The sequence below is a fragment of the Hemitrygon akajei genome, chromosome 27, assembly GCF_048418815.1.
Source record: "Hemitrygon akajei chromosome 27, sHemAka1.3, whole genome shotgun sequence".
Lineage (NCBI taxonomy): Eukaryota > Metazoa > Chordata > Chondrichthyes > Myliobatiformes > Dasyatidae > Hemitrygon > Hemitrygon akajei.
Window position 1 is genome coordinate 2,093,450 of NC_133150.1, and position 12,737 is coordinate 2,106,186.

Below are 12,737 nucleotides of genomic sequence, written 5' to 3' on the forward strand. Positions count from 1 at the left end.
ATTATGTTGAAAAGTGGTTCTTTTTGCTTTTTGCCCTGGATTTGCCTGCCTGCCACTTTTACTTTTCACCTTACTACTTTTTGCTTCTACCCTCATTTTACACCCCTGTCTCTCTGCACTTGTTCCCATCCCCCTGCCACATTAGTTTAAAGCCTCCTGAACAGCAGTAGCAAACGCTCCCCCTAGGACATTGGTTCCAGTCCAGCCCGGGTGCAGACCGTCCTGTTTATACCGGTCCCACCTCCCCCAGAACTGGTTCCAATGCCCCAGAAATTTGAATCCCTCCCCCTTGCACCATTTTTCAAGCCACGTATTCAACTGAAATATCCTCCTATTTCTACTCTGACTAGCACGTGGCACTGGTAGTAATCCAGAGATTATTACCTTTGTGGTCCTACTTTTTAGTTTATCTCCTAACTCCCTGAATTCACCTTGTAGGACCTCATCCCGTTTTTTACCTATATCGTTGGTAGCTATGTGCACCACGACCACTGGCTGTTCACCCTCCCATTCCAGAATGTCCTGCAGCCGCTCAGACATCCTTGACCCTTGCACCAGGGAGGCAACATACCATCCTGGAGTCTCGTTTGCGGCCGCAGAAGCGCCTATCTATTCCCCTTACAATCAAATCCCCTATCACTACAGCTCTCCCACTCCTTTTCCTTCCTTCCTGTGCCGCAGAGCCACCCATGGTGCAATGAACTCGGCTGCTGCTGCCTTCCCCTGATGAGACATCTCCCCCAACAGTATCCAAAACAGTATATCTGTTTAGGAGGGAGATGACCTCAGGGGACTCCTGCACTACCTGCCTACTGCTACGCTGTCTAGTGGCCACCCCTTTCCCTTTCTGCCTGTGTAGCCTTTACCTGCGGTGTGGCCAACTCACTGAACGTGCTATTCACGACTTTCTCAGCATTGCGGATGCTCCGGTACGAATCCAATCGCAGCTCCAGACGCTCAATGTGGTTTGCCAGAAGCTGCAGTTGGACACACTTCCTGCACACATAGTCGTCAGGGACACTGGAAGTATCCCTGATTTCCCACATGCTGCAGGATGAACAAACCACAGGGCCCATCTCAGCTGCCATGACCTACCCAATACTTGCCTCAACTTTTGAAACTTTCTCCTTTGAAAGGAACTTACCCGGCCTTACCTCACTTGGAGTGAAGCTCGTCCTCAGCCTCTTGAGTCAAAGCCTCAAATCTCCACTCCTTCACTGGCCCACTCACTCACTGGCCACTTTGCTTGAGGTAACCCTCTATTTATTTGTTTGAGCTTTTCAAACTGCTTGGTCACCTGACCTCGACTGCCCAATCAGCTGCTTTCCGCTGAGTCTGAGCTATTCAAATCTTGATTGTCTAATCAACGGCTTTCTGCTGAGCTATTCAAATCTTGATTGACTTGATTGCACAGTCCAGCTGCCAAAAACTCTCGAGTCAAAGCCTCAAATCTCCACTCCTTCACTGGCCACTTTACAGCTCGGCGCTTCAGAATTCAGAGTTTAATCTTTGCTTCTTGGAATCTATACGTCCTCCCCATGGAATGCTTGAGTTTTCTCTGGGGCCTCTGGTTTCCTCCCACAGTCCAAATGATAGGTTAAATGGTCATGGTATGCAAATTGTCCTGTGATTAGGACACTCACTATTCTCTAATATAGACTGAAGACGAATGGTGTTTTCTTCCAGCCATAGCACAATTCGACAGACACGTAGCAAAACTGCCAATGTCTGTTTCGTCTAAGAGAAGCACAAAGTCAATTTTCTAACCAGATTGCACAATGACTTCACCTTAGCTCAGTGAATTGCAGCACACATCTCTTCTCTATATAACACCCTTTACTGGTGGCCCGAAGGCATTGTACATTCTTGGGTGGACACTAAAACTGTTATCTCTCAGTCTACTAATCATTCAGTTAGACTTTTTTCTAACATGCTATTTTGGGGAACTGGACATCACTGGCTAAGCTGGTGTTTACTTGCTAGATGATGGTTTCCCCGAAGTATCAAACCACTACAGTGCTCCTGGTGGGACTGCTGTTAGGTACGGCTTAGCTGGATTTATTCCCAGTGTTGTTGAAGGACAGCCGATTCACTTCCAGGATGGGAGGATGCACCACTCAAGAGGGAAAGCTACAGATGATGATAATAAGAGGCACAGTTTGAGTGGACAGCTAGAGACTTTTTCCCCGGGGTGGAAATGGCTAATAAGAGGGGGCATAATTTTAAACTGATTAGAAGAAACTTAGAGGTACGTGCTTTTCTTTCTACATAGAAAGTGATGGTGAGCGCATGGAACACTGCTGGGGTGTGATAAAGACAGATACATTAGGGACATTTAAAAACATGTTAAGTTTAATATTAAATGGAGGGCTATGTATATTGATCGTGGAGTAGGTTTAAAGGTCAGCATAACATCTTAAGCTAAAGGGCCTGTACTGTGTTGTAATATCCTATATTCTCTAAGTCCAACACCTCTTTGGTAAATAACATTCCTGTACCAGCTCCAAGGTCCAGTTATAAAATACCAATCCATACAAACACAGGACTCAATTTATACATCCACACTCACAAGGTATCCACCGCAGTACTCCAATCAATTGTGAGCCCGTTCCAGAACTGGCTGAGACTTTATATCACTCCCACTGCAGCAAAAGGACTTCCAACTTCAAGTCTCACAACTAGCCATAAAAACCTGCACCACAGGGCTTGGGTTGTGAGCAATTTTGAGTGCCATATATAAAAAAGGATGTGCTGGCTTTGAAGAGGACCCAGAGGTGGTTCACCAGAATGATCTTGGAAATGAATAGATTAATACACCAGGAGCGTTTTGATGGCTCTGTACTCACTGGAGTTTAGAAGAATGGGAGGTGGGGGGCGGTGGAATCTCAATGAAACCTAGCAAATATTGAAAGGCAAATAGATTCTTATAGTGGGGAATCTAGGATCAGAGGGCACAGCTTCAGAAAAGAGGGACAGAGATGAGGAGGAAGTTCTTTAGCCAAAGGATGGTGAATGTGTGGTGGCTATTTTTGAGCATATTTATAGCAAAGGTTGATAGGATCTTGATTAGTCAGGGTGTTAAAGGTTATGGGGAAAGAGGCAGGACAATGGGATTGAGAGGGATCATCAAATTGCAGAGCAGACTTAATGGGCTGAATGGACTAATTCTAATCTGATGTTTTATGAGTTACAAGGAAAGGTGGGATAGGCTGCGACTTTTTCCTGTGGCACATCAGTGGAGGAGGTGATGTTAACAGGTCTGTAAAAACATGACAGCCACAGATGAGGTGAATGGTCAGTCTTTTTCCTGTAGGAGGAGCGTTAAACTATAGGAAATGGGTTTAAGGTGAGAAGGACCAGATGTATGGATGATCGAAGAGACAACTTCTTCCTACAGAGGGTAATGGGCATGTGGTACACACTGCTCAGCCTTATTCTGGTTTCTTCCCCTTTCCTTTCCTCCAGCACCTTTTGTGTGTGTACCTCTGGATTTCCAGCATCTGCAGACTCGTGTTTAACTATAATAGGGATCTTGGTTAGCATAGACATGTTGGGCCACAAGGCCTGTTTCTGTTCTGTACAACTTTGAATCTCTACGAATTTAAATACATTCATCAAAGCTCCCTGCTCTAAATGACCAGCTGGTTTCACCTCGGGAGCATCAAGCGCCCCCTGACACTAAGAAAATGAGGGAGGCCAAGAGGATGACCTCCTGATGTAGCAGTTCCAACAGGGGGTGGGTTTACTGTCATGGTACAACTTCATACCACACACCCAGATCTAGATCCACAATGGAAAATGACTGCGTAATGAGAAGTAGTAGTAGGTATTTATAATAAACAACATGCTGGAATAACTCAGCATATGTCAGGCAGCATCTATGGAGGTAAATAACAGTCACCAGTTTGGGCTGAGAATCTTCATCAGGATTGGAAAGGAAGGGGGCAGAAGGGGAGGAGTACAGGGTGGCAGGTGATATGTGAGACCAGGCGAGGGGGGAGGTGGGTGGATGGTTGAGGGGTGGAAGGATGAAGTGAGAAGCTGGAAAATGATAGGTGGAAAATACGGTAAAGGTTGTAGAATGAATCTGATAGGAGGGGAGAGTGGACCACTGGGGACAGGGAGGGAGGAGAGGGACCAGAGGAAGGTGATGGGCAGGTAAGGAGAAAAGAAGAGCCAGAAAGGGGAATGGAAGAAAGTGTGAGGGATTCACTCTGTCATGTCACTCATACAAGAAAACAGCATCCATCATCAAGAACTCCAACCATACAGGAGGGCTCAGGCACCGGTGACCCCTGTTTCCATCCAAGGGGTCAGTGTGGACATGGTGGAGGATTACAAATACCTGGGGATACGAATTGACAATAAACTGGACTGGTCAAAGAACACTGAGGCTGTCTACAAGAAGGGTCAGAGCCGTCTCTATTTCCTGAGGAGACTGAAGTCCTTTAACATCTGCTGGACGATGCTGAGGATGTTCTACGAGTCTGTGGTGGCCAGTGCTATCATGTTTGCTGTTGTGTGCTGGGGCAGCAGGCTGAGGGTAGCAGACACCAACAGAATCAACAAACTCATTCGTAAAGCCAGGTGGTGTCTGAAAAGAGGATGCTGTCCAAGTTGCATGCCATCTTGGACAATGACTCCCATCCACTTCATAACGTACTGGTTAGGCACAGGAGTACATTCAGCCAGAGACTCATTCCACCGAGATGTAACACTGAGCGTCATAGGAGGTCATTCCTGCCTGTGGCCATCAAACTTTACAACTCCTCCCTTGGACTGTCAGACACCCTGAGCCAATAGGCTGGTCCTGGATTTATTTCCACTTGGAATAATTTACTTATTATTATTTAATTATTTATGGTTTTATATTGCTATATTTCTACACTATTCTTGGTTGGTGCGACTGTAACAAAACCCAATTTCCCTCGGGATCAATAAAGTATGTCTGTCTGTCAGTCAGGCAATGCTTTCTTCTCACTTCTACCATCGAGCAGCAGGTACAGGAGCTTTAGATCCCACCCCAGCAGTTTCAGGAACAGTCATCATCCTTCAATCATCAGACTCCTGAACCATTTTCACTCACCTCAACACTGAATTGATTCCACAATCTGTGGACTCACTTTCAGTCTCTACAATGCATTCTCAATATTCATTTTTTTTAATTTACAGTTTGTCTTTTGTACATTGGATGTTTACCAGTCTTTGTTATGTACAGTTTTTCATAAATCTTTATTTTCTTGCAAATGTCTGCAAGAAAATTAATTTCAAGTTAGAAAATCCAGTCTATATTTCAGGCAGAGACCCTTCTGGACTTAGCAGGCCTTGGCCCAAACCAAGAGCTGTTTATTCCCCTCTATAGATGCTGACTTACCTGCAGAATCCCTTGGGTTTATAGGAGGTATTTGAATTGACCAGGATAAATACGTAGATCTGCAGCCCTTGAAAGCAACTGAATTTTGAAACTTGTAAAAGCTTCTGGTTTGTGGGGTAGGGGGGACGCGGCGGCACAGACTCCTGCCACTTACCAAAGCAATCCAGAGCACCAAATACTCGCTGATAAAACTGTTGAAGTACTGGTCTAGGAAGAGCAGCCCCGGGCCAACGAAGGCAGTGTCCTGCAAATGCATTTCACTCTTCGTCATGTGAGCCACCTGAGATTAGAATGGAAAACCTGTTTACTGCCGCAGAATGGGTTTGAAATAATGCAGAGTCAAACAAAGCCATTAATGTATGAACAAACTTTGAGCTTTTCAGTATCACAAAATGCAGGAGGAACTCAGCAGGTCAGGCAGCATCCATGGAAATAAACAGTCAGGCCGAGACCCTTCACCAAGACGAAGGGAAGAATCAGACCCATGAGGTTTCTGTTCTTGAAACATCAGCTGTGTATTACCCTCCATTGGTGCATAGATGCTTGTCTGACCTGCTGAGTTCCTCCAGCTTTTTGCGCATGATATTCTGGATTTCAGCATCTGCAAAATCTTTGTGTTTGCAAACTCTGCGGTATCTTTCATGTCTCCGGGTTCCCCGAGTGCTCCTGGAATCTTTTCTGCACCGTAGTCACTCCCGTAGCTTAGAATATGCAGCGGCTAGATTGCATGAAGCAGAATGACAAATGGCAGCAGACTCAATGCTCAGGCCATCAGAAAGTGGGTCAGGGCACAGAATATCCCTGCCCTTCTGAATAGTGGAGAAAAATAATAGTCTGCACAAACCCTGAGGACCTGAGTTATAGGGAAAGTTTGAATAGGTTAGGACTTTATTCCCTGGAGTGTAGCAGTATATGGAGGAGATTTGATAGAGTTATACAAAATTATGAGTGGTAAATGCAAACAGGTTTTTCCCACTGAATTTGGGTGAGACTATTGAATTGAATTGAATTGACTATTTCTTATATACTTCACATACAGTGGCATGCAAAAGTTTGGGCACCCTGGTCAAAATTTCTGTTACTGTGAATAGTTAAAGTGAGTAGAAGATGAACTGATCTTCAAAAGTCATAAAGTTAAAGATGAAACATTCTTTTCAACATTTTAAGCAAGATTAGTGTATTATTTTTATTTGCACAATTTTAGAGTGAAAAAAAGGAAAGGAGCACTATGCAAAAGTTAGGGCACCCCAAGAGATTTGAGCTATCAGATAACTTTTACCAAGGTCTCAGACCTTAATTAGCTTGTTAGGGCTATGGCTTGTTCACAGTCATCATTAGGAAAGGCCAGGTGATGCAAATTTCAAAGCTTTATAAATACCCTGACTCCTCAAACCTTGTCCCAACAATCAGCAGCCATGGGCTCCTCTAAGCAGCTGCCTAGCACTCCGAAAATTAAAATAAATGATGCCCACAAAGTAGGAGAAGGCTATAAGAAGGTAGCAAAGCATTTTCAGGTAGCCGTTTCCTCAGTTTGTAATGTAATTAAGAAATGGCAGTTAACAGGAACGGTGGAGGTCAAGTTGAGGTCTGGAAGACCAAGAAAAATTTCTGAGAAAAGTGTTCGTAGGATTTCTACAAAGGCAAATCAAAACCCCTGTCTGACTGCAAAAGACCTTCAGGAAGATTTAGCAGACTCTGGAGTGGTGGCGCACTGTTCTACTGTGCAGTGACACCTGCAAAAATATGACCTTCATGGAAGAGTAATCAGAAGAAAACCTTTCCTGTGTCCTCACTACAAAATTCAGCATCAGAAGTATGCAAAGCAACATCTAAACAAGCCTGATGCATTTTGGAAACAAGTTCTGTGGATTGATGAAGTTAAAATAGAACTTTTTGGCTGCAATGAGCAAAGATATGATTGGAGAAAAATGGGTGCAGAATTCCATGAAAAGAACACCTCTCCAAGTGTTGAGCATGGGGGTGGATCAATCATGCTTTATGCTTGTGTTGCAGCCAGTGGCACGGGGAACGTTTCATTGGTAGAGGGAAGAATGAATTCAATTAAATATCAGCAAATTCTGGAAGCAAACATCACACCATCTGTAAAAAAGCTGAAGATAAAAAGAGGATGCAAGACGGTGCAAGAATCTCACAGAACTAGGAAGAATGAGTGAAAATCCCCCAAACAACTGAAATACTCTTAGCTGGCTACAGAAAGTGTTTACAAGCTGTGATACTTGCCAAAGGGGTGTTACTAAGTACTGACCATGCAGGTGCCCAAACTTTTGCTTCAGGCCCTTTTCCTTTTTTGTTATTTGAAACTGTAAAGGATGGAAATAAAAAAAATCTTGCTTAAAATATTACAGAAATGTGTCATCTTTAACTTTATGCTTTTTGGAAATCAGGTCATCTTTTACTCGTTTAGCTATTCACAGTAACAGAAATTTTGACCAGGGGTGCCCAAACTTTTGCATGCCACTTATGTCTCCAACTAAATGTGCAATCATGCAATCATAGTAATTTATAATAAGTTATAATACACAGAACAGTCAATGTAATATAGAGTACACTCAAAAAATCAGCATGATTTCATCAGTCTGATGGCCTGGTGGAAGAAGCTGTCCCGGAGTTAGTCCTTGCTTTTTTGCTGCAGTACCGTTTCCCGGATGGTAGCCGCTGGAATAGATTGTGGTTGGGGTGACAATGATCCTAGAGACAGAGGTCATAGTTTTAGGGTGAAAGGTGAAATACTTAAGGGGGCCCTGAGGGGTAACTTCTTTACTCAGAGGGTGGTGCAAGTGTGGAATGAGCTACCAATGGAAGTAGTGGATGGGGGGCACATGGAGGGCTATGGTTCAGCTGTGAGTAGATAGAACCAAGCAGAAATACAGTTTGGCATGGACTAGATGGGCTGAAGGGCCTGTTTCTGTGTGTAGTTCTCCATAACGATGAGATTTCTTACTGAATAGTCGCACAATTACTTGGAATATTTGAGGTTACAGATTCAAGGATTTAATGAAGATCTGCACTGCTTTACAATGAGGACAAACCACCGTTGGTTGTCACTGCAGGACGGTTGTTGCTGGGACCGCCGTCCCCACGGTTCATTCCAATTCTGATGGACTAATGTGCCATGTCAGAGGTGACGCTGCAGAACCTACCACTAATTTGTTGGTTATTTTGGCCGAGACAAAACCAAATGCAAGGATGTAGAGGCAGGGGTTGTTCTCAAAGAGCCGGCTGGTCGATTTCTTGTAGATCATCAACGCCAGGGTTATCACTGCCCCAATGTGCAGGAATGGGGACAGTACACTTGTATCCTGTTTAAAAACAAATGCATGAGATTAATAGAGTAGTGGGTGAATGCATGTCCACAATGCAACCACTGCATTGTACATGACCTGGGGTGACCAGGCACCCAACCTGGGCAACCAAATTGTACCTCATCAGGCCAACATGAAATGCTAATAAACAACTGCCAACACCCTACTTATGACAAACTTACTACACCCTCAGTTTCCAACCTTTGTCCCCACCACCTCTTAAACATATGCAGCTATGAATTAAATGCCTGCACTGTCTTCTTTTCCGATTGCCTCATTCTAGGAAGGATGTGGAAGCTTTAGAAAGGGTGCAGGAATAATGCCATGCTGCCTAGATTAGGGAGCATGTATTATGAGAAAAGGCTGAGTGAATGAGGACTTTTCTCTCTGGAGAGGAGGATGAGAGGTGACTTGATAAGAGGCGTACAAGGTGCTAAGAGGAAGATCGAGTGGACAGTCAGGGACTTTTCCCAAAGAGGAAAGAGCTAATAATAGGGGGCATAACTTAAAGTTTTGGGCAATGTCAGTTTTATTTTTTTCCCACCACATGGAATGGTGGGTTTGTGAAATGTCCTGCCACAGCTGGTGGCAGAGGCAGATACATTAGGGATATAGATGATAGAAAAATGGAAGGCGATTTGAGAAGGAAGTGTTATATTGATCTTGGAGTAGATTAAAAAGTGACCACAACATTGTGGGCCAAAGGGCCTTTATCCCCAATATGAGTGTTAACACCTCTGAACAACACCCCCCCCCCCCACTGCACAGCCCACTACACTCCCTCTGCTCTCTCATTCACACAACCTGCCTCAAGTTTAGTCCTTGGATAATCTCTCACCATCCCTCGGGAGATCTGGAAATCACCCCGTTCTCAGACACAGATGTGCATGAACCAACTCCCTCCCAGTCCCAGCACCCTTACCGCAATGGTGGAGCCGTTCTTGCCAACGCCGCCAGTGAAGATGACAGTGAAGTAGTTGGTGCAGGAGAAGATGGCACCTGCCACCACGAAGAGGGCGGGCACGATTTTAACCTGAATGTCCAGCACTGGGATCTTTGTAGGAGAAAGACATTTTAAAGAATGACAACTAGTAGCAGAACTTTACATAAATTCCAGCGCACTGGTCACCGATCTACAGTTTGATTTTAAACATCTAAATTATGTGCCATTCAGTGAACTGTCCAAAGATAGGTATGGCAGCAGATGATGCCAATGGGAGGAATTCTGACTGCCCTATCTGCTTCCTGCACAACAGACTACACTTCAACACTGTTCAATTTCAAGTTGAATTATCATTCAACCATACATGAATACAGCCAAATGAAGCAGCGTTCCTCCAGAGTCAAGGTGCAAACAGTACCAAAAGCACACAGTAGAGCACAAATAACATATGGTTACGATTTCAGAAAAATATAGTCACAAGAAGAGAAAAAAATAGCCCAAGTCTCTGAGTTGTCCTGGTGTAGCTTGTTCTTCCACCTGAGCAAACACTGGAGAGCAGCTTCAAGCAACACCAAAGGGTAGTCATACTGTTGGCCAAGCCGTAACTCATCCCATGCAGTATACTGGGAACTGTCTGCACAGTGAGAAAGCTCAGTCACCCAGTCAATCATGTCATCTCCTGTTTGGGTCATCCATGCAGAGTGGTCTGAACTTAAGTCAGTTAGATGCCTCAATTAGGTCTTCCGATCCTTTTCTTCCCCCCCACTCTCCTCCCCATACCCACATCGAGCCCCACCTACAGATTAGCTTGATTTGTCATAGACATATTGTAACATACAGTGAAATATGTTGTTTTGCAGCAATAGCACACATCATTAGGGAAGTCACACTGTCCTCTCTTGCTCTATTACTGCCCTGGGCTGCTGGCAAGGCTATACCCCACCCCACACTGTACAGTGGGGAACACTGGGCTACATCCCACAATGTGTACTCAGAACTGTCTGTACAGAGACACGACACCCCATCCCATGGCGTGTGCTGGGAAATGTCTGTACACAGACCACACCCTACCCCACTGTGTGTACTAAAAACTACCTGTACACAGTTAGATATTTCACTGCCCCAGTATGGTCTTCTCACACTCTTTTCTTCACTCCCTCCCCCATGCCCACCACAGCCACAACCCTCTCCAAATATTAAATATTTCCTTTAGTTGTATTAAGTACTTATAAAGAAGCATACAGTGAAATGTGTTGTTTATGTCAACAACCAGGATGTGTTGAGGGCTGCCTGCAAGTGTTACCATGCTTCCAGCACCAACATAGCATGCTCAAAACTCACTAACCCTAACAGGTACATCTTTGGAACGTGGCAGGAAACAGGAGCACCCAGAGGACACCCATGCTGTCACACAGAGTGTGCAAACTCCTTACAGGGAGGCAGGAAATGAATCCAGATTGCTGGCACTCTAAAGCGTTACTGCTACATTATCACCGGGTTCCATCCATTCCCCCACATTCTTCTAAGCAACTAATGGTGTTCTCGTAGCTCGTTCCGCCAACCACCTTCCTTACTAAGACTGGCCCTTACACACTGCTCCCTCACAGTCAACTCCACTCCCTCATGTTCACTTTGAATCTCAGGGTATTACATATATGGTGACATGGATGTACCGTAGATTTCGCACTACAGAGCGCACCTGATTAAAAGCCGCTGGCTCTAATTTTAGAAAGAAAATCAATTTTGTACTTTTACAAGCCGCACCGGATTTTAGGCCGCAGGTGTCCCACGTTGTAATATGAGATATTTACACAGAAAGATACTACACGTGAGGATTTTTTAACTTTTAATTAAATCCATATGGTAACATAAACAGATACATATTGCAAATGCTTTTTTTCGAACCGTGCCTCTAACACGGCTACTTTTAAATATACATACGTATCGGTAACACACAAATTACGTTGCGTATACTTTTTTACTGAACAGTGCATGAACAACATTCCAATATCTCCTTAGGACTGGTAAAAAAAATATATACTGCTGCCTACCAGGAAAAGTTATTGATCGCCTTTAACTTAAAAGCAGCGTTTTCGATCGGGTCTAATGCCGCTCCCCCCCACCTTCCCGTTTATCGCAAACTGGTATTTCCCACAAGATGCGGCGAAACCGGATGTGACGTCATAGTATCCCGGGATGTAGTACTTCTAACTTTAACTAGAAAATACTAACAAATGAATTACTAAGCGAAAATATTATAAACTAAATTACTGCCATAAAGGCAGCACAATGCTTTTCTTCGAGTGTTTTCCATGTTGATGAGGGTGAGTACAAATGACTGATTTACAATAATTTAATTGTGAAAGTGCGCTTGATTTATCGTACAATTTCATTGGACCTCTGTGAACTACTCATCAATTTTATTGGTCTACTGTTACGAGGCAAAATGTTTTTGGCGGCATGAAAAAAAAACATGCATTAGCCGCACTGTAGTAAAGGTCGCAGTGTTCAAAGCTGTTCAAAATGTGGGAAAAAAGTAGCGGCTTATAATCCGACATCTACGGTACTTTCACTCAAACAACTCCAATGGAAAAACCCTGATTACATTTATCCTATCTATACCCCTCATCATTCTCTGTACTTCTAGCAAATCTCCCCTCATTCCAGGAATAATAATATGAAAGCAAGCTAGTAAAGAGTATCAAAGTGGATTTTCAAGTAGCAAGCTTTTTCAAGTATGTAAAAATTAAAAGGGAGATGATAATGGATATAGGACTGCTAGAAAACAAGGCCGAAGAAATAATAATGGGGGACAAGGAGATGGCAGATGAATTAAATAAGTATTTTGCATCAGTCTTCACTGTGGAAGATCCTAGCAGTGTTCCAGATGTTGACGGGGGTGAGGGAAGAGATGTGAGCACAGTTACTAATTACAAGGGAGAAGGTGCTCAAAAAGCTGAAAGGCCTAAGGGTACATAAGTCACATGGACCAGATGAACTGCACCCTAGGGTTCTGAAAGAGGTAGCGGTAGAGATTGTGGAGGCGTTAGTAATGATCTTTCAAATTTATTGGACTCTGGCATGGTGCCAAGGACTG

At 44.0% G+C, this 12,737-nt stretch overlaps 1 protein-coding gene across 2 annotated transcripts in view; it reads right to left on the reverse strand.

Annotated features, from left to right (window-relative positions):
* The window catches only part of LOC140717084 (choline/ethanolaminephosphotransferase 1-like), a 100,784-nt gene that overhangs the window by 7,835 nt on the left and 80,212 nt on the right, over positions 1-12,737 (reverse strand). For both annotated transcript variants that reach the window (XM_073030265.1, XM_073030266.1), the window contains exons 5-7: positions 9,620-9,751; positions 8,536-8,694; positions 5,529-5,654 (exon numbers count right to left, since the gene is read on the reverse strand). In XM_073030265.1, the coding sequence (XP_072886366.1) occupies positions 5,529-5,654; positions 8,536-8,694; positions 9,620-9,751 (417 nt within the window). The remainder of the gene's footprint in view (positions 1-5,528; positions 5,655-8,535; positions 8,695-9,619; positions 9,752-12,737) is intronic.